Source organism: Aricia agestis, chromosome 3 (assembly GCF_905147365.1).
Source record: "Aricia agestis chromosome 3, ilAriAges1.1, whole genome shotgun sequence".
NCBI classification, from domain to species: Eukaryota; Metazoa; Arthropoda; class Insecta; order Lepidoptera; family Lycaenidae; genus Aricia; species Aricia agestis.
This window is the reverse complement of record NC_056408.1, coordinates 15,692,645-15,714,802: the sequence shown is the minus strand read 5'-3', so window position 1 is coordinate 15,714,802 and position 22,158 is coordinate 15,692,645. Positions and strand designations below refer to the sequence as shown.

The 22,158-nt window shown below is 36.4% G+C and overlaps 1 protein-coding gene across 3 annotated transcripts in view; it reads left to right on the top strand.

Annotated features, from left to right (window-relative positions):
* Positions 1-22,158, top strand: part of LOC121740204 (vesicular acetylcholine transporter-like) — an 89,367-nt gene that overhangs the window by 16,271 nt on the left and 50,938 nt on the right. Inside the window, exon 2 of one of the 3 annotated variants that reach the window (XR_006037608.1) lies at positions 16,429-19,291. The exons of 1 other annotated variant lie outside the window; for it this stretch is intronic. Coding sequence is in view for 1 of the 2 variants with exons in the window: in XM_042132840.1 (XP_041988774.1) it covers positions 16,558-18,360 (1,803 nt within the window). In the remaining variant the exon portion in view is untranslated. Of the gene's footprint in view, positions 1-16,428; positions 19,334-22,158 lie in introns of those variants that run through there. One more of the 3 variants, XM_042132840.1, reaches the window with a different exon arrangement.

Below are 22,158 nucleotides of genomic sequence, written 5' to 3'. Positions count from 1 at the left end.
TTTTATCCCGTTATATTTTGGAAGGCTGAATTTTTAACAGGCTGTATCTTCTTTTTAGCTATGAGTTAAGAAGATACAACTTGATCACAGACAGACAGACGGGCAAACATGAAAGCAGTTCCGTTTTCGCAAGGCTAAAGAAAATAATTATATTTCCATTCCATATTTAAAACACAACTTCCTTTCTCTAAAATTCTTTTATCACGTAAAAACAACGTTTCCAAATAAGAATAACTATCGATTTTCTTTTTAAACGCGAAGAGGTAAAGGACACACAGACGTTCACTTTTATAACACTAGTTCGTGCGAAATTAATTTTAATGACACTTTTAATGAAAAAAAAAACTAAACCTTCAATGAAAATTACATTCATAATAATTTACCATTGTTGAAACCGCATAAATCTTTCAAACGCTTAAACGGATGCACTTGAGCATGATTTTTATTCGTCCCTAATTGTGTCTGTAGCGAATTGAACAAAGGCAGATATAAAAAGACCAGACGACGTCCCTCGCTGGGCTCCCCTACCGCTCTCATTGTTGCGGCCGCGGTAAGCCCGTGGGGGTGAAATATTAACAAAGGGGAAACCGTGTTTATTAAAAGTGGGATTAGGTTTGTTCCGTGTTCCACCAGCTTCCAGAATGTTCATGTTATCACGGAGGTGATAATACTTTGTGAGAGAGAATAGGATTAGAATATTGACATTGATGTCAGTAAATTAAACTTTTCTAAAATCATTTCAGTATTAATTGGGTACGTATACCAATTACCAAAACATATTACAAGCGTATAAAATATCGCGCAAATATTATATACCAGTGTTCTAAAATCTGAGTATTTAAAAGAAATAACACATACACTTATTTGTAGAGTTGTGGTTAAAAATGACATTTAAAATGTAGTTTTTTTTCATGGCTTGACTCTAAAAACGCCTAAAATATGTGTTTATTTTCTACTCGTATAACGTTTCGTTGAACAAGTGATAAGTCGACAATAAATGTGTGGTTCCGGCCGCTTGTAACATAATGATGCGTGAAACTTAACGTATAGAATATCATGTCCTCGTTGATAAACGACTACGGACGAAGTGCAGTGGCGTAGCTATACGTAGGGCAAGGTGGGCGGCGCCCAAGCTTAGGGTGGCCTCAATGTGTAATATATTTACTTTTTAGATGTTTTGTAGCTGTACATTTTTTCGAAGGTATCTTTCCGATCGTAAGTAAAGTTTGTAAAAATTACCGCGGGACGTCAAATTTCAAACATTTAAGTCTAGCGTGTTGATTCGCCACTGGTTGGAGCCCTACGTTATTTTTTGTCCGAGTGCCTTCGGTTGTCTAGCTACGCAACTGACGAAGTGTGCTCGGTCTCCCCTGTTCATACAAAAGCTATATTATTACTGTATGAATAAACATTATTATTTCATTCTGGTCACGTTTCCATATCAAATTATAATTTACGTTCTTGTGCTAGGGTTATGATTGCGAATTCAGCTGAAGGATATAAAAGTGGTGATATAAAAGTGTATTTTACGACGACCTCTGTGGCTCAGTTGGTGGGCTGTTGGTAGCTCAAGCCGGGGGTCGCGGGCTCGAATCCCGCCGACGGAACAAAAAGTTTTCAAAGTTCCTGGGTCATGGATGTGTATTAAATATGTGTATCATATAATAAAAATCTTAAATATATGTATATAGTATTAAAGTATTAAATATATTTCTGTTGTCTGGTACCCGTAACACAAGTCCTTCAGGTACTTACCACGGGGCCAGACTGACGTGGTTTCAAGCGTCTATAGATATTATTATTATTATTTTAGACGTGGGAGAGCCATGATTCGGCACGAATGGGCCCGCTCGACCGGAGAAATACCGCGTTCTCACAGAAAACCGGCGTGAAACAGCGCTTGCGCTGTGTTTCGCCGAGTGAGTGAGATTTTTTTTGAGAGTTAGAACTTCAAAACTGTTCAGATTTGCTCAAAACTTATTTCTATCGATAATATCAGATGTTATTTGTCAGCCCTATTGGCCCCTTCTATCAGAGATAGGTCCGCGTTAAATTAGCCATCAGAGGGGAGACATGATTTGTGTCCGGTGCGATAAGAGACCGCCTAATATGTCCCACCATCCCGTGCGAAATTGCTGGAGATTCGCATCTTTGGGGTGACCCAACTACTAGCGCGATGATTCACGCCAAATCATTGCGCTACTGACAAATTTGCTGATTTTATCTGTGGTATTCAGAAAACAGCTATAGTGCGACCAGTTTAAGCGCGACCTTCGTAGCATATACGTATGCTACGAGTATGCTAGGAGAGTCACGCTTTATGTGGTCACAGTATAGTGATGTGTTTGCGTATTACAATATTGTTTTTGATAATATGTAACCTGAAATTTTTTGAGTAATATTTGAAAAGGGACGAAAAAATTATATCCTTGTGTAATGTGTATAATATTTATTATATGATGTTTTTGATTAAAAGTAGCCTGATTTGGATACTTTTCTAAATAATATTTGGAAAGCGGGGAAAATATAATATAATTTTAATATGTTAACTATCCGTAGTTTCACTATTTGCCACACCTAATTATTTATTACAGTATTACAAGAAATTGCTATATTTTTCGGGTTAGAATATTCCCGAGATCTTTTGTCCCGCTCCAAAGTATTTTCATACCAAATTTCTTTAAAATTTACTTAGTTGTTTAAACGTAAGCATGTAAAGGCCTGTATTCACTTTGATTAGTGATAACTGATGAGTGCAGGTGATTAGTAATGGCTGGTTTACACGTATTAAGTAGATAAGTACTCAACTAAATTTTAACTTATAACTTTAAACTTAACTAAATTTGAACTTGCTACAAAATTTTGTATTTACATGCAATTAATAACATAAAATTAACATAAAAAACTACATATAAACTAAATACGTGTAAACCAGCCATTAGTGTCCGAACTCCGAAATAATGGTGGACAGCGACTGATTAGTGCAAGTCCTTTACTTTCTCCTAACCACTAATCACCTGCATTTATCATAACAAAAACAATGTATAATTATTGTAATTTTATACTCCATATATTTTTTCCATTTTGCTTTTTTATACTCCATATTTTTTCCATATTTTCGATTTTTTCTTCCATATTTTAACTATGTACATATTTTGGATTTTTTAATACTTACATATTTTTCCGGGCCCTATTGTAATATAACTTTTTCTGTCAGCACACATGAAGTGTAGAATTAAAAGTAATTCAATATCGTGTCACCTTTTAAGCGCTTTGTAGTACTAAATGGCGGTAATTCTATTAACATGTCAGCTAATGTCAGAGCAAAATTTTGAAAAAAGAACAAAGTGAGCATGGTGCGTCCACAAAGGGAGGCGTGAGTGGGTGTCAGGAAATGACATATAGGGCTACTTTATTGAGAAAGGTAGCGTGGTTTTATTTTAACTTTTATTTTTGGGAAATTATTTTAGGGACATCCAAAAAAGGAAGGTCATGCATTTCCTTAAAGTAATATAATGTAAAGCAATAGATTTATGCTACGTTATGTATATTAACATACTAAAAATTATATATTGCATTGTGTGGGTACTCGTATTGGAATATCTTTGTTCATTTGTTACAGATTTATTTTTTTATGTTTGTTTTACCGATTAGTAGTTTTACCGACCGTTATAGTCCGTGCAATCCACGAAGACGCGCCCCACCAATTTTTGGGTGAGCATCTTTCCCTTTGACCGTGACGCTTTCTCTTAATTGTGTTGTGTGGTGACAAAATAAAAATATTCTTATTCTTATAATTAATTAATTTATTATAGTGTGCGCGTGCACTCATAGGTAATTAGTGTGTACCGATAACACTCAGATATTGGCGAAAGCGTGCACACATAATATACTAATAGACGAGTAGAAGAAATAGTGGGGCGCGTCTTCGTGGATTGCACGGACTATAGTTAGTTACCGATTTAATAGAAACTGTTCAGAATATTGCCGCTATTATCACATTCGATGAAAACCACCTACTCATATCGTAGAAAATCGTCAAATCCTCGTTATAGTCGCTTCTTGCGCCTTTAGTACACCGACGCTGCAAAACGCGAACAATCTGCGAAACTGTTAATAGAGCGAGATGCAAATATAACGTATTGTCATGTGGCGGATGAGATAGTAAATCGGTTCGCCGCTGTTTCGCGGTTCGAAGCGTCGGTGTACTGCCGTTATTTTTTAAATACATTGTGATGAAATCTAGTGCAAAGATAAAGTTTTGAAACTGGTCGGGTAGGAATTATAAATCATAATACATTAAAAATAATTTTAAAGAATTAATACAAAAATAAGAATATAAACAGCTGATCACAAAACCTCCTCCTTGATAATTAGAATTGGTTGAAAAAATATATCGACAAGTCATGCAGAAGCTAGGAAAACCTAAGGGACAAAGGGAAATGGTAATGAACTAAGACGGCTCGGTCCCCAGTCGTACTTCCCTTTCCACTTGACGTTTCAATTCGCTGTCAAAATAAACAAAAAAAAATGCGTGATATTTGCTCACGCCATTTCAAGGGACCGGGACAAGGGTTGTTTTAAGTGGGGCTTGTTCTGTGACAGTTAGGTACGTGCGAGTTATGTGGGGCTGCAGCGACGCGGGCAAAAAATTTTTTTCAGACCTACATTACAGGCTGTAACAAAACTAAGTAATAAAACTTTAGGGTGTGTAAAATTTAGAGTTCACAAGTAGCAGCGCTGAATGAGCACATTTTTTTTCACTTTTGTATATTTGGAGCGCTTGCCCATACAAATCGCAAAAAATTTTTGCTCTTTCAGCGCTGCTACTTTCACAGTGAATTTTATTAGAAGGACGGGCGGTATCTTATTTCGAATGTATACTAATTCTACGGCCCGACATAACTGGCGAGTATTTTCCCTCTGAAAGGACGACATAGGCTATAGACCTTTATATGGACGACATTGGGGCTAGGGCTTACTCTTCTATAGAATCTCCAAGAAATTCGGTCCATTGTGAAGTTTTCGTCGTTTCTGAATATTTTATATATTTTGTGCCCTATTTTCAGTTTGTCACTGTATCTTACAATATACAGTACGTACATTTTTAAACGCTCGCCAGTCGCATCTGTCTAAAGACTATGTTTGCGAAAATGATTTTCCTTATTTGTAATAGGGTTGTTGAGGAAGTGATTATGAGGAAGAGGAGGAGGAAGAGGAATTGTCACGCGCAAATTTTGAGGATGCGGATGAGGAAGAGGATATTTTATGAGGAAGAGGATGCGGATGAGGAAGCGGAAGAGGAAGCGGATGAGGAAGAGGAAGATAGAAAATTATAAATACTAGCGGACCCAACCCAAACTTTTGTCCTGTCTGTACTTTGTACATAACGTACTAGGTACATACATTACACAAAAATTAATTAAAAGGGCATTTTCCAGTGAACCAAACTATGAATCTAAATTCTAAACCATTCTCAAAACACACACAATAAAGAATCATCAAAATCAGTCTAGCAATAAGGGCCGCGCTACATCGAAATGACAGCGGCGAGGCGAGCCGAGGGTTGCAAAATTACGTAATTTTACCGAAAACGCTGGTAAAATACGCGTATTTTACGGTAATTTATATATATTACGGTAAAATTACCGGCTACGTATGTATGCGAAAAGTATAGCGGGGGGTGAGAAGAGCGTGTAGTTGCAAGTTGCAACTTGCAACATACTTACGTTCGGCGGGGCTAAAATTTGAAGAATCATGATATGAATCATAATATGATTAATTTTTCTAAAATCGCAAAATGCAACTCTGCTTGCAATTGTTTTGACTGACTGCACTATACGTGCATTTAGTAAATTATGCCACGAAATCAAGCAAAAGTGTGGGATTATTTCCAAGTGCTAAGTGAACATGACAAAAGGAAACATGTGATGTGTATATTTTGTAATACGGAGTACAAAAATGCTAATGCTACTCGGATGACAGAACATTTTGAGAAGTGTAAAAAGTGTCCTAATGATGTTAAATTATTATTTATTAGTTATTTTTGCATAATAGTCATACGTTCAATGCCTTGGTAGTTATCCAGTTCATGAGAAATGAATTTACAGAACATAAGATTATTAAGTCCTATGTTTTCACCAACTTCAGTAATATTTGTCTGGATTTTGACTATTTATTTTTTAAAGAAGACTGCAATAAGTAATTATTACTAACTAAAAAGGTAAAATACGATTTAACTCTTGTTAAATTGAATTTTACCCAATTTTACCGTAATTTACGTAATTTATTTATATTTTACGTAAAATATGGTAAAAAACCGAATTTTACGAAAGTAATATTACCGCTTTACATCCCTCGGAGCGCTTTCAGTGTCATATATATATGACTAGCTGTTGCCCGCGACTTCATCCGCGTTAACATAGTATAATAACAAAGATGGATAGTTTTCTCCTTTTTGTTTTTGAGGTTCCTTATACAAAGGGTAAAAACGGACCCTATTTAAGCAAACGTTAAACGCAAACGTCAATAAACTTTCATGTTTCTAACTCAAGAAATGACGGACTTTCATTGCAACTTTCCACCCCTATTTCACCCCCTTGGGGGTAGAATTTTCAAAAACGCTTAAACACGTATCCAATCATTTTTTATCAGTAACCCAAACATAAAATTTCATGTTTCTAACTCAAGAAATAACGGAGTTTCATTCAAACTTTCAACCCCAATTTCACCCCGTTGGGGGTAAAATTTCCAAAAACGTTTAAATACGTATCCATTCATTTTTAATCAGTAACCCAAAAATAAAGTTTCATGTTTCTAACTCAAGAAATGACGGACTTTCATTAAAACTTTCAACCCTTATTTCACCCCCTTCGGGGTAAAATTTTCAAAATTCCTTCCTTAGTGGGTGTCTACTTAATAAAACAACCCTACTCACCAAATTTCGTGGCTGTAACTTTTACAGTTTTTGCTCAGCGATGATGAATCAGTCAGTCAATCAGTCAGGACATGTAATTTTATAAGTATAAGATTTTAAACTTTATCTTCATTATTGTAATACATAGTACCGCTTGAGAAGTCTACGGCCGCCCGTGGCCGCTGTACTATGTATTACAAAAATGAAGATAAAGTTTAAAATCTTATGACACTGAAAGTGCTCGCGTCGCCGCTGCCATTCTGGTGTGTCGCGGCCCTTAGGCTGTTTAGACACACGCCGCAGCGGCGCCGCTGCAATACTCATCTTTGCCCTCAGGGTGCGGTGCGGCACCGCTCCGGCGCCGCGCCGCCGCGCCAGAGCGTGATTGGATACGCGACACGCATGCGCAGTGTAATTCCTCATAAATTCCTCTTAAATTTTGAGGAAGCGATAGCGGAAGAGGAATTTTTATTTTTATTTATGAGGAATGCGGTAACGGTTGAGGAACCCAAAATATTGCGGAACTTCCTCATTATGAGGAAGCGGAAGAGGAATCCTCAGCAACCCTAATTTGTAAACGCAATACGTAAAATGAAAACTAAACAGTAACAAGCGAATATCTTACTTATTTACTTGTTATAAAGTCTATTATTGTTCGCTTATATTAAGAGTAATGGCTTCATTTGTTCTCCCCTGGTGTATTCACAATTACGGTGTCCTGTTGCCATGTTCTCATCTGCCCATTAGCACCGTGTGTTCTCCGTATCATATTATACAGTAATTAAATTACCCAATGTTTTGTGCAATGCTAAACTTACCGCGGTACTCAGAGACATTTAACTATGATTAAGAGGAGTCCACACCGCCCTTTTTTCCATACAAACGTTGTCCCCTGTTTCCTCCCTGGATAATACTAGTAGAGTTATATTTTTTTTCCTGAATATCTACGGTCACTAGTACAATGTCCCTATGTTTTCTTTTTTTTTCACAATTTAATTATTAAATAAGATATGAACGTTCAAAAACCCAAAAATATGGCCAGATTTTCCGCTGTGTTCAAACATCCAGAAAACAGATTTGGCTAGATTTTTCAAGAAAAAGTAAAACATAGGGACACAGCTCAAGCCTTTCTTTAATGTTTAATAAAAAAAAGTACTTAAATCGGTTAAGTTTTGGAGAAGGAATCAGGGGACAACGAATCGTTGATTTTCTGCAGTTGTCTCTATCGCGTTCTGCGGTATAGGCTTGAGGTAAGGGAGACAGCTATAGATATTACACGTACTTTTTTTTCATTTCTCTAGCCCCTGGTGTATCCTCTTAACCTTCAAATTAATGAAAAGTTTGACTGATAATGTATGAGGCTTATGTCGAAATTTTAAATTAATTACATTTAAGTTACGAATAATAAAAACTAAGGAAACCTAACTCCCATACTTCAACCGTTTTGAATTTGGTTCTTTTTCGCACACTAAAATATGACAATAGCTACGAAACACTAACATACAAATTTAGGAAAAAAGCCGTTGACATTGTCACTTGTATAAAAACACAAAATTGTGTACCGAATACATGCATAAAGTATGCATGTATTCGGGTCATATTTTGTAGACTCGCGGACAACATTTTTGACACAGTTACTCTTCCTTAGTTTTTATTATTCGTAGCATTTAAGTAAATAATGTTTGAGTCTGAGTATCATGTGGCAGTTAGTATCTATTAACGTTAATTCATAGTTATAATATAATAATAAATGTGAAATATGTCTGCCTGCCTTTCTTTCGACAAAATGACAGACATGTCAAATAACCTCCACAGTTCATGTTATCATCGGTTTTCTGATATCTTACTAGTCTGAATATAGGAAGAAAGATAAGTGTGTTAACTGCACACACACTTACTCCATAAACAATTCTACATACCCGATCTAACGAAAACCGACGACGACAGTTTAGGAGTTGGAGGGCTTATGTACGATCTTCTGCACGAAACTTTTTAAATTATATCCTATTTGGCTACAGCAAACGACAAAAGTTATTCGCGCCTTATCCCAAACTCGTGGAGATTGACCTAGGCCATTCTCCCCTGCAGGGCAGTCCCGAGGGCCCGGCAATATAATCCAGTTTCCACCCGCCCTTAGCCCTGTGTACAAAACCAATTTATTTTATTCACACTTTTCACTGAAACACATTTTTTTTCCAGTTGAGTTTACAAGCAAGATTTTTAAAGCGCTGTTTTTATGAAATCGCTCGTTTAACAGTTAAAGTACTTACCGGCGCACTCAGAGGAGGCAAATATTACTTAGGGCCTGTTTTACCACTTCCTAATAAGGGATGAATAGGCTAACCACCAATTAACTTGACAGATCAAGTATGGAGAATCTGTCAAAAAAGTTGTGAATATTTATTTTTAATACATTTGAAGCCGAATACATTAACTGTTAAACTCTTCATTTAATTACGTTAAGTAATTAATATTAGTCACTGAGTGCAGCGGTTAGTCTTTTTGCATTTTTCTCTGCTGATTTTCAGTACTTAATAAAACAAAATATATTGAAATTGAGTCATTCTAGTCAGAATTTTTTGCATGTGTGATTTGGTCTCGTTGATCTCTATTACATGTTACACGTCATGTTACAACACTAAAAACAAGTTACAAATGATCCCTTTTTACAGTTTTACAAAACACGGTATAACTTTATATTAATTATATCATACACACGAAACAATAAAACACAGAAAACCCAAAATGGACGCTCACAAACGCTTAAAAATCGCATTTATTCAAGCGTTTTATTCATCCTTTTATGTTCCGATGATTCGTTCCGAATACAAATAAATGTGGATTTCTGTCCAATTATAAAGCCCCCCGCCTGAATTTGCGTTCGAAACCTCTTCACAACTGAGGGCTGAGCCCTGAGCCTTCTAGCGACACAAAGGTCAAGCGGCCCTTCGTGCCCTATCGCCCTACACGCTTAAAAATATCTCGCATTTGCTTAAATTAAGCGTTCGGTCACCGGATATAGAGAAGTAGAGTTGACCTTTAACTGCTTGAAATTAATATTGGTATCATCACATAACGGTGTATACTGTGTATGACGTGTGCATAAAAGTTTCAATTTATCAATATTTCTAATATTTAAAAAATATGTAATAAATGGATATTTCAAACGCGCAATTTCTGCTTATCTTGTGACGGGAGTTTAGTTATATTTAATCATGACTATATATTTTTAAATCATAGTGCCGCCGAGGAACTTTCTTATAATTGTTCTTGATTTTCTACAAGTGCGTTATTATAAAATTAATATGACATAAATGAAGTATTTTTAATATTTAGTAATACTTATAGGTCTACCGGAATCTGATGGCAAAAAGTTAGAAAATAAATTGACCCAAGGAATACAGGGGTAAAACATGTTGATCCTTTTTTCTCCTTATAGCGGCTTATTCTGTGTGTAAAACATACAAATATAAAAATTTATCCAATGATGATCAAGAATGTTTTTTGGTAGATCTATAGTAACGTTTTTCGCTACATAACGATAGCCTAGTCACTATTTAATTAGAATTTAGAGAGAGTATTATTATTAATTACTTACGGCCGTTCCCAATATTTGATCTATCTTTGGTTTTGCCCTACTAGAGATAGGAATAGCTCACATTAGACATTAGGGACATATATTTTATGTCAATTGTGAGCTATTCCTATCTCTAGTAGGGCAAAACCAGAGATGGATCAAATATTGGGAACGGCCGTTAGACATCTATAGTTATCGTTGAACAAAGACCACGCCTGTCTGATGCAATAATATGTCAATATTAGAACAAAAGGTCCCCCAGTATTGTGTTCTGTTTAGTTACAATGAATTACCTTGTATGTCATATTGCATCAGACATATCACAAATATACAGGTGTATAAAATAACAAGTTTGATTACTTATGTCCGGTTTTTGCTGTTTTTCGACAAGATCTATTCCACAGCTTTATTTATTGCTTGATGTTTTTACATAAGGCAATCATAAGCGCTAGATAGAGAGTAGACAAACTCCTTCCAAAAAATTCGAAAATCGGCTTACTCGATTAAGCCACTACTTACAAATGTATCGTAAATGCCCTTTTAAATTAACCTATTTAGCTTTTACCGTCTTTTTGTTTTTTGGTGGACTTTGGCTGATAGTGCCAGCAGTTTTTACTCAAGTTGCATTCTAAAATTTTGACAGAGAAGTTAGATTAACAAAAAAATATGGGATTAAATTATAGATTCAGTGCATCATAACGTGCTTAGAATTAAGACCCGCAGGTATTTATCACCTACATAAGTAAGTATCAATCTCTAAAACAATATTCTTCTAAGAAAATATCTATAGCAACATTTTATTCAGGACCATTTGGACTAACATGTAGAACGGAATAAGCTTTAACAACTGTTTTATGATATCCAGACAAATGAAAGTAAACTCAATCTCGATATAGACAGAGTTGAAATTGACTTGTACTCTATTTGGGGGTTTTATGGTAGACAGGTCAGTGCTCCCCTCCCCCGGGACCGCACCCTATATCACCTCACCCCAGCCCACCTGCCCTTTGAAGACGCCGACTGCACACCGGCAAGGGATATCGTCTAATGAATCATTTTATTAAGTAGTTTTTTGAAAATATATTTTTTTATCCTTTTAATAATTATTTATCTTTATTTATTTATCATTTTAAAAGATTTCTAAATAATATATTACAATTTTAAGTAATTGAGTAGCAAATTCTTTAAAAACATTGTATCAATCAATAAAGGTGTCCAAACGTAACATCGTAACGTAATATATTTTTAGGTGCTGTTCAAGTTTCGAGTAATAAAAATAAATGATTGTCATTTGGGTACTACTGCGTTTTTTTAACTATTTAGTAAGTAAACTTAGCGTTAAACTTGAAATTTCAAGGTTGCGTCAACAAGTTCGGAATAATAATAATAATATTGCGTCACAACGCCGCCGTTACAATTTTGGACATACTTCTGTAACACGCGTACTCTGTTGCTCGTTTTCCAATTTCTCACGGGAATAAGTCATTTTAATAGCTTATTTTTTTCAATTGCGCATGCCTAATATTTATCCATAACATTTTACTGCATACAAAACCTCCTGCAGGTGTGCAATCGGGGTGCGGCTCGCCCATAGAAATTGCAATTTCATTTCATTTTAATACGTCTGTTTACCTTCTGTATAATCCATTTAGGGCGCTCCTGGGCGCAGGGCGCAGGGCGCAGGGCCACGGGGGCAAGTAATTATTTATATTTATATCACGTAGGGCACGGGACGATAAAGTGGAACGACTCTTTGAATTACTTTAAGAAAGCCCTTTGAATTCATGGTATTAAGGCGCGAGGTACTATAGAAATAATGATTACGATTTTTAATTCACTTTTATCTGACTTATTTCAAAGGAAAGTAATTCTTTATTCCATTCGATCACCTCAACTACCCATTTTAATTGTCTAGCTCAGATTAAATATAATAACGCATCAAAAATAGTTTTAGTAGCTACACAATTAATTCTTTTTGTGTCTTTATGAAATGTCAATGTCATGACATTTCGTGTTCCGAAATATAGCCCAGTATAATATTATGCCGGTGCTCCTGACGTCTAGAGTCGACGCTATTGATAATATTTTATGACGTCATATTGTAATTTTAAATCGTAATTTTTATATGCGAGGAGAAGTGAATATAATATACAATATTTAAAAAGTAAATAAGTAAGAAAATCTAGAGCGACCGAAATAAATTTCGTGCTGAGCTAACTATAACTATCAGATTAAGTATATTTTTATGGCTCTTAACAAAAACCTTGCGAGCTACACGCTACACTAAGTTACATGTCAACAATTATTATTGTTGTAATAAAATCTGGAATAGCCACTTTTGAGTCAACATTTTGTATACATTCGTGAGGTTACGGGAGGTTTTATCCAAAATAATATTAAAATAACAACGCGTCGGTTTATTCTCAAAAAACGCCATCTATTTGACGCACAGGAATACTATCAACGCCCTCTACGTACGTACCATGCAGGTACTAATAAAAAAGTGTCGAGGTCAAATATCGTTCTGTCTAGCCTATCTAGCCTCTACGCCGAACACGCGATAAGGAACTTCGTTCCAAACGTAAAAGTATGTCTGTCAGCTGTCTGTCCACTTAATCTGCTTAACTGATTTCCACGGACTTTGGTATTTTTTCGGCTTAGCGAAGTTGCGGGCAACATTTGGTATAAGTTCAAAAGCTACTTGTTCATTTAAACCATAAAATGTTATTGTCTTCTAAAGTATATTTAGGCCATAGTATGAAGTAATACGCTTTGGTTGTTTTTATTTACAACTAGATGATGACTGCAACTCTGTAGCGTCAAAATTCCTTAATCCCACGCGAACCGTACATTTTTCCTGGATAAAAGGTATCCTGTGTACCCTTTCCCGGGACACAAACTATCTCCAGTCTCCACACAAAATTTCCACAAAATGTGTTCTAGGCTATTAAATAACACCTTTTTTCATTTTTTATAAGCTCTTGGACTTTTATTATGACGGACAATCTAATATTCACGGTTTGAAAGTACTTTTGACACGAAGTTTTTCGATTTTGGATGCTAGTGGGCGAGTAGGACGTTGACGAGATCATTATAGGAGGTAAAATCTAGCTCTGCCTTGATGAAATAATAACTTGTCAATTGCACCTTCTTTATGCTGAACATGTATAAGACACGCATTGGATAAGCTCATGTCAATCATGTGTGCGATTATATATTATGTGCTAACACTTCAACAATGAATGCCAATTCTATACAACAATATTGATTGGTCCATTTTAACCACATTATCCCTGTGGTTTCTTGTAGTAGTTGTTAAAAAAGTTTGCTATTTTTTAGTTTAGTGATAGGCTATGCGATACTGAATAAGTATGAGTATAAGGAGTACACTTTGCCATGAAGTAACACTTAGCACTAATCAATTAGGCTAATCGTATGTACTGCTATTACATTAGCGGTAATTTGAATCTTATTAGATCTAAGACAAGCTCAACTCGCTGCCTGCTGCAGGTTCATCATGCCTGACCGCTATCCTCAGAATCCGAAAAAGTACCAACGTTATGAACTCCAGTTTCTCCTGAAAATTTAGCAAGGTTGATGAAATTTATCTATTATCAAAACCACTTTGTCAATAAATACACAGGATTCCAGTGAAATGATGGTCAATTTCTATTTCAAGGCATCATCACTACCTTAGATAATCGTTTTCAGCGCTTCCTCAATCCCACGGTAGCTGTTAATGACACTATAAAATCGTTAGCGATTCATCACAACAATGGAAAAAAATATTTTTTCTTAGTATACATGTTGCCAGTGTACCAAAATTGGTACAGCAACGTTTCAGTTGCTATAAAATGGTAAAAAACGATTTGAAAAAAACTTGTTATGTGCTTATAGGATATAATATATATTTATTGTATTTGAAGAATAATGTCTATTTACGATGATATACTTAACGTGTAAAATATAATAATTACAAACAGGTAACTACCTCGACGTGTCATCCGAAAGCATATTTTAGCCAAATATTGCTATAAATGTATAATATTTAACGAAACTATTTAATTTTATTTGTAACGACAACACTTTCAAGTTTATTGGAAAGTAAGATTTTTTCACCTAATGTCAATATTTTTTATTAACAATTAAAAACAAAGTGTTCCAAAATTGGCACGGTGGTCATGAATGGATTAAACCGAGTGCTGTCTAAAACAAAAGAATTCTGTCACTGTGTCTTTCAAACGGATAGGTTAAAATAAGCACGGCTTACCAAAATGTCCTCAAATAATCCAACCCTGTTTCATCTGATGGTGCGTAAAATGGCTAGTTCGGTCACGTAGCTCGTTAGCGGCATCGAGGGTCCCCAGTCTCCCCTCAGCCCGAGGGCACTTCCTTGTATTTGTACTGCTTCCTACCTGAGATTAAGGATTGAGTTTCTTTCATCATCTGGTAAAATTTCGATTAAATATTGAATTTGAACCAGACAACGGGTACACATAGATCATATTCTGGAATATGTTATGTTATATCGTAAATAAGTGCTTCTAATGCTTAATTACATAATAAGAAGTGAAAAAATTAAAACCCAACTACGACAAAAAACGACGCGGAAAAAGTATAAAACAAGATTTTCAGAATACTGAACTGAACAAAGTTGCTAATGTAGTTGCAAGTAAATGGACACAGTAGACTCTACAAAGATGCCTTCGTTGTAAATTGACAATAATGTCATACAATACTATTCTGAAGTATGCAATATTCACTATGTAGAAATACATTTTCATGTTTGGAAAACCCAGTCACACGTTGTTTATATATAAGTTTATATATAAATTTTGCAATTTTGCGTACATGTATATATATATATATATATATATATATATATATATATATATTGTAGCCTATAACCAGCGGACAATTAAGACGCTTCTAATGATATGTCATTTGTCGAATTCTGATAAGTAGTTTAGAAGTTACGAGGGGACAGATGAACATACATACATACATACATACATACATACATTCATACATAGCCTGTCAAAATCATAACCCACCTTTTGCTTTGCCGTAGTCGGGTAACAAGTAGTGTAAGTTCACGATCATGCTACAAAATATACAAATATTTAACTAAATTGGGAAGAATCTCGCAAAAAATTTCAAACCAAACAAAAAAGTCAAGGAAAAACAGAAAAATACACAGCAAGTGCCATAAAAATGTAGGCTCTTGTTGAAGATAAAACCATAAATATTCAATTCCATGATTGAGAGCGTTCGATTTGTACACGCCGAGATAATGACGTCTCGCAAATTGGATTGGGCCCGTTTGCCCCGTCTCCCCTACACCGAATTACCGATATTTTGCTTAAACACCGCACCCATTACAGCTATTAACGACAGCCAGACGACATGAAATGCTAATTATGTTATTCTCTTAACTTATTTACTAAGATATATTAAACCAATAATATTATACATCGTAAATGACACCATAATTCCTGCCTTTTACATCTTTCGTAGAACTCGTAGCGGCCGTAGCTTAGTTGCTACGGCGCCTTCTACACCATACGTTGACGCGTTCTATCGGTGAAAATAAGAAAATAATAATATTATATCTACTAGTACTTTATGTGGTACTTTTCAACTTTATCATGAAAAATTATATCATTTTTATTTTTTATTTTGTTACTTATTGTATTTTTTATAATATGAAAGTAATTGTGTATGTCTGTTTTGTAGTGGAGTGTTCAAAAGGACTCTGAATCGTCTTTGCAATCGAAGATCTTGGATCTGTTCGTACAAAGGGATAGAGGAACCATGTCAACCAACAGAAACAAAGATCGACTCAAATTCCTTTTGAAACTTGACGCTCGCGCCGCCGAGCCTTCCCACTCGACCGAGAAATGATATTAAAGTGATCATTTCTGTTTGTTGTCAGGTTCCGAAGTCCCATACGAGGGTTGCGGCCGTCTTCGCGAGACGAATGATCAGTGAACGGGACGAGGTCGTAGGGTGGACGATGGTATATACTAGCGAACGATAAACGGACGAAACACAAAACGCAACCATGGCCGAGGGACCGCAGACCATTTGGCAGAAGATCGACGCCGCGGTCATCCCCGTCGTCAATCTGGAGGTGCGGGAGGTCCGCGAGATACTATGGGAGAAGATCCAGGAGCCGACGTCGCAGCGGAAGATCATCCTGGTGATAGTGTGCATAGCGCTCCTGTTAGATAACATGCTGTACATGGTCATCGTGCCGATCATCCCCGACTACTTGAGGTACATCGGCGCGTGGGGTGAGGCGGGGTACGATCACGTCGTGACGCTGACCCCCATCATAGAAGGTAACAGAACTATAATACCGACTAAAATCATTCCCGCGTCCCACGAGGGCCAGGACTCCGCTACGGGCGTTCTCTTCGCTTCGAAAGCGATCGTGCAGCTGATGATCAACCCATTCTCTGGTGCCTTAATCGACCGAATAGGATACGACATACCTATGATGATCGGACTCATCATCATGTTTCTTTCCACCTCCATTTTCGCTTGCGGCAGGAGCTACGGTATGTTGTTCTTCGCGAGGAGTCTTCAGGGCGTCGGATCGGCCTTCGCAGATACTGCGGGTCTCGCGATGATAGCCGATCGTTTCACGGAGGAAGCTGAGAGATCGAAAGCCCTGGGTATAGCTCTCGCGTTTATCAGTTTCGGCTGCCTGGTCGCCCCGCCTTTCGGTGGAGCGTTGTACCAGTTTGCGGGAAAAGAAGTCCCGTTTCTGATTTTAGCTCTCATATCCTTAATCGACGGCTTCATGCTGTTGCTCGTCATGAAACCTCTGAAGACTCAAATTAAAGAGGCTAACACCCCGAAACCGGCCGGGACGCCGATTTGGAAGCTGCTGATGGATCCGTACATCGCGGTATGCGCGGGAGCCCTGATGATGTCGAACGTGGCTTTGGCTTTCCTCGAGCCGACCATATCGTTCTGGATGGAGGATAACTTAACAAAAGACAATTGGAAGATCGGGATGATTTGGCTGCCGGCATTCTTCCCGCACGTCCTGGGGGTCATCATCACGGTGAAGATGGCGAAACAATATCCCCAGCATCAGTGGCTCATGGCCGCCGGAGGCCTGGCGCTGGAGGGCCTGTGCTGTTTCATCATTCCATTCGCGAACTCCTACAAAATGCTGATGCTCCCCATCTGCGGAATCTGCTTCGGTATTGCGCTGATCGACACGGCCCTGCTCCCCACTCTGGGGTACCTGGTCGACGTTCGGTACGTCTCAGTCTACGGCAGCATCTACGCCATAGCCGACATATCGTACTCTTTCGCTTACGCCGTAGGACCGATCATAGCCGGCGAGGTCGTGGAAGCGATAGGATTCACCGCCCTGAATTTACTGATCGCGTTTAGCAATCTTCTGTACGCCCCCGTGTTGATGTATCTCAGGCATATCTACGACTTCAAGCCGTTCGAAAACGAGGCCAACATCCTGATGGCCGACCCGCCTGACAAGGAGTACCAGACGTACACTATGCAGGACCAGAGACCCGTGAACGGTGAATTCAAGAATCACCTAGAGTATAGCAGTGTTTCCGGTCAAAACGAGGGCATGCAGGAGTCCAACGTGGATAACGCGACCACATACGAGTACCAGGAGAGTTACCAGAATTATGCTCAAAACTACGACCAGCAGGGCTACCAGCAGGAGAGCTACAGCCAGCCACCGGCGCGCCAGCTGCCGGCCCAGCCGCAGCCGACGGCCAGCAACCCGTTCCGCGCCAGCACCTCCGCCCCTTCGCAGCCCGCGCCCGCCCCCGCCCCCGGCCCGGCCCCCGTTAGAAACCCCTTCCGACAAGGCTTCTAGAGCTATCAGTGTTGTTATTTATATTTTGAATTTACTTGTTGTGTAATTTTAAATGTCTTCTAGAATTTCGATCACTGAGCCGAGACTGGCGACGTTTAGCCTCCCACTTCGCTTGTGATTATTCTAGTAGCGCGGCTATATACAAAACATTATTATATTCCGTAATATTACAAGTTAGTATTCAAAATTATGGAGCATGTCGATGTTTTGTATAAAGAATAATTTCTTGTTGATACTCTTAAAGATGTTACCTTCTCTCTAATATATTTATGATAGGTAGTGTTTTGGATTCTTTTGAATGAATCTTGTGAAATTTAGAGTACACAGAAGTTTATAAAATCCATATAATATGTTACAAAATATAAAAATATTGTTAGAGGACATATTATGTATAAAATTTGGTATGGTATATATATCATATACTACAACATATTAAATAGGCATGTAAAGTAAATTAATTTTGCACCATAGAATTAGTGAGGGCCTAAGATATTAATTTGAAAAGGCACTTGCGACAAATTCGAACATGATCTATCGATTAATAATTATGTATATTCTGTACAAAACGTGTCATTAATTTTTCATCGTCGAAACGACACTTATCGTGTAAATGGTGTTTTAGATATAACCTCGAAGATATCTTAAGATTAATTATCTTCCTAGAATGTTAGCAATAAAGTAAGTAATGTCAATGCATAATCAACTTATATCAATTGTAAATCAATTAGTAGGTAAGACCAACTTGTGATAAGTTGCAACCAAGTAACGAAACATATCAGAATCTTTTGATTCACCCTAGCGTAAGGAGATGTAATATTTTTGTCTTTAGCGTAAGTTATTTCGGTTTATGTAAGTGTTTGTGGTTGTATTGTTTAGCTGTAATGTGTTTATTTCAAAGAGCACAGTGGTTCTTCGATGGGTATTGGTACCAGTATACACATATAATTCAAACGAGATTTGTGTGAAATCAATTAACAAAAAAAAACTATTACATATCATAATAATATGAGGATAACATACAATATATTCTTTTACTAGTAAATATATCGTGACAAGACGTGTGTGTACATTAGTACAAACGAACAAGGAATATTTCTGTGCCATCATATAAGTAACATAATATTCTTGTTTGGCTTCAACTCTAATTCAACCTACTGAATATTATAAATCAAGTACCAACACTCATCACGAAGACCAGATAGACAACGTACGCAGACACAAAGTATCTATAATTGTACAAGAAATCGTGACGCGCCCGACATGTCAATTGAAGAGTGTATAAAGTTATTATAATTCTTGGCTTGGAGTATAAGTTGCGACGTAATGGGAGTAGTGTACTTGTATATAGATGTATTCTTTAAGGTTAGCACGCACTAGACGAGAGAAGCGATGGAACGACAAAACAACGGAATCATTGCCTACTGTATTGTCTACAAAATACGCGCTGAAAATAATCAATTGATATGCGAAATCACACCACCTATTAGTATGCGAAACGTTAAGGAATTGCCTACATATTTTATACAAAATCGTGACAATCAACGTAAACATTTTTGTAGCATTTCGGTCCATAATATATATATGCGTTTTTGGTATCGTAACACGTTAGGTCGCTGCGGTTTCCTCGTCTAATGCGAACTCACCTTTAGCGTGTAGCCTGCAAAGTACAATAGCATAGACATGAAGCACATTTTTTTAATGACGCACAATGTGTTGATGGTGTCATTTCGGCAAGTACAAGTCAATAGAATATTAAAACGATAATTCATTTGCAAACCATGGTTTTGCAGGAACTATAATATTAGTTCATTATACTGAGCAACTTATGAGAAAATATTATAATATTAAAGAATTATTGAAAAACATCCGTCTGAAAACAAAAACAAAATTTTACGAAATGGCAAAAATCAAATTAAATATACAAATTACTGTCAAAACAAACATACTACTTACGCCAAGGATGAAGACACACAAAAGGCACATTACATTATTTATTATATCAACTACAATGTCGCTGCTTAGAATAACTTTTCTTATCGGCCGCATTACTAGCAAATGATTTAAGTGATCTTATAACCGATCAATTATTTAATCGTAAGTTAAGTCAATTTCGTGTCAAATTCTCCCGAAATTCAATTAATTAGTAGAATATCGTCGCTGATCTTAGCTCGATCGTCGAGCGATCGACGCGAGGCTTCTTAGATGTTGTATCGTGAATTTAAGAACCTTTAAGGTGCCCCCTCACCGGGAGCATTCGCTTGTAATGTAACATTACAGAGTCTAGCATTACAACAGTGAAGGAGGAGAGCCGAGCATTACAATGCGCACCTTGTAATGATACAATGTGTAATATCTTGACACAACTTGTATCATCAATGCTACGTGACAGTGAAGTCAACTTGCTATGGAACGCACAAAGTCGAATCTATAATATTACATTACACGCGAATGCTCGTCAGTCAGGGAGGTAGTATTGTAATGTAATGCTCAAATTCGAATCTAAAATGTTACATTTTACGTAAATGCTCTCGGTGAGGTAGCACCTTTATGTTTAAGCTAAGGAACACACTTAAAACATATTTAATAAAAGTTGAGAATCTTGCATCAATTATTCATATCTTTTTATGTTTTTCAATAATTACATTGAAAAGATTCAAGCAAATCTTATAAAACTAAGGCAAATAAAATAATTTGTGTGACTAATATACAAAATACATTTTTTGCCATTTTTGTCTCTGTTCAATTCAATAATAATGTTGACAGAAGAATTGTTCCAGAAATCGAAGATTGTTTCACAAATAACATATCGTGGCCTAGTCATGTCTCTTCTATTCACGATACGAAACATAATGTTACGTTGCTGTGAAATTCTAAAAGAAATATATTTAAATATCGATAATTTTAAAGTATCAGCAATAAGGAAAACCTATATCGCATACATATCATTAGATGTAAGGATATACACAATTTTGTGCTGACTTTATATCGTCTTATATAATATTGTATATTACTAGCCAGTAAGATATATTTACGCACAATTATCGCGTATCATTTTTTGTTTATTACAAAATTTGATTGCGTATTGCACATATTGAAAATTTACATATTTTTGAGTCAGTAATTTTGCTAAATACAAAATGTTATACAAGTATAAATTCAGTAAAGTATTCATAACTTATACGTCACGATAATGACTGATTCACACGTTTCTAGTAGTGATCAAACAATTTTTGTCAAAAATATCTTAATACTATAATGAGTTTTCATATTATGAATTTTAGAACATAATATTTATTTAAATATTTTTAGCAGACGAATAGTTTTTTGTAGAGGTATAAAAACAAGTCAGCTAAGAGATAATTCTAGGAATACCTACATAAGTACTTGACATATCAAGTTCTGTTATAAAACAAAAATAAATCATCATTATTATTATTTAAACATTGCTATTTCAATTATTATAATAGGCTACAATTTTGCTTTTGCAGAAACCACGAAGTAATCAAAAGTGAATTTAAGTTATTATATTAATTACTATTTACACGCAAATAATATAATTATATTTTACAAAAATGATGTCGTCTATTCTTATGTGATTAAAATTAGCATATTAGTTGTTTCTGTAGTCTTAGGTATGTGTGAGTGAGAGTAACATGTGCGTGAGAATGTGTGGGTGAAAGACCTTCCTTTCTTGGAAATGTAACTGCAGTGAAACAAATAACATGTAAACGGGGCATAAATATAACTGTAAAATTACAAAAACTCAAAAATTCAAATAAAATTATTAGGCCTAGGCTA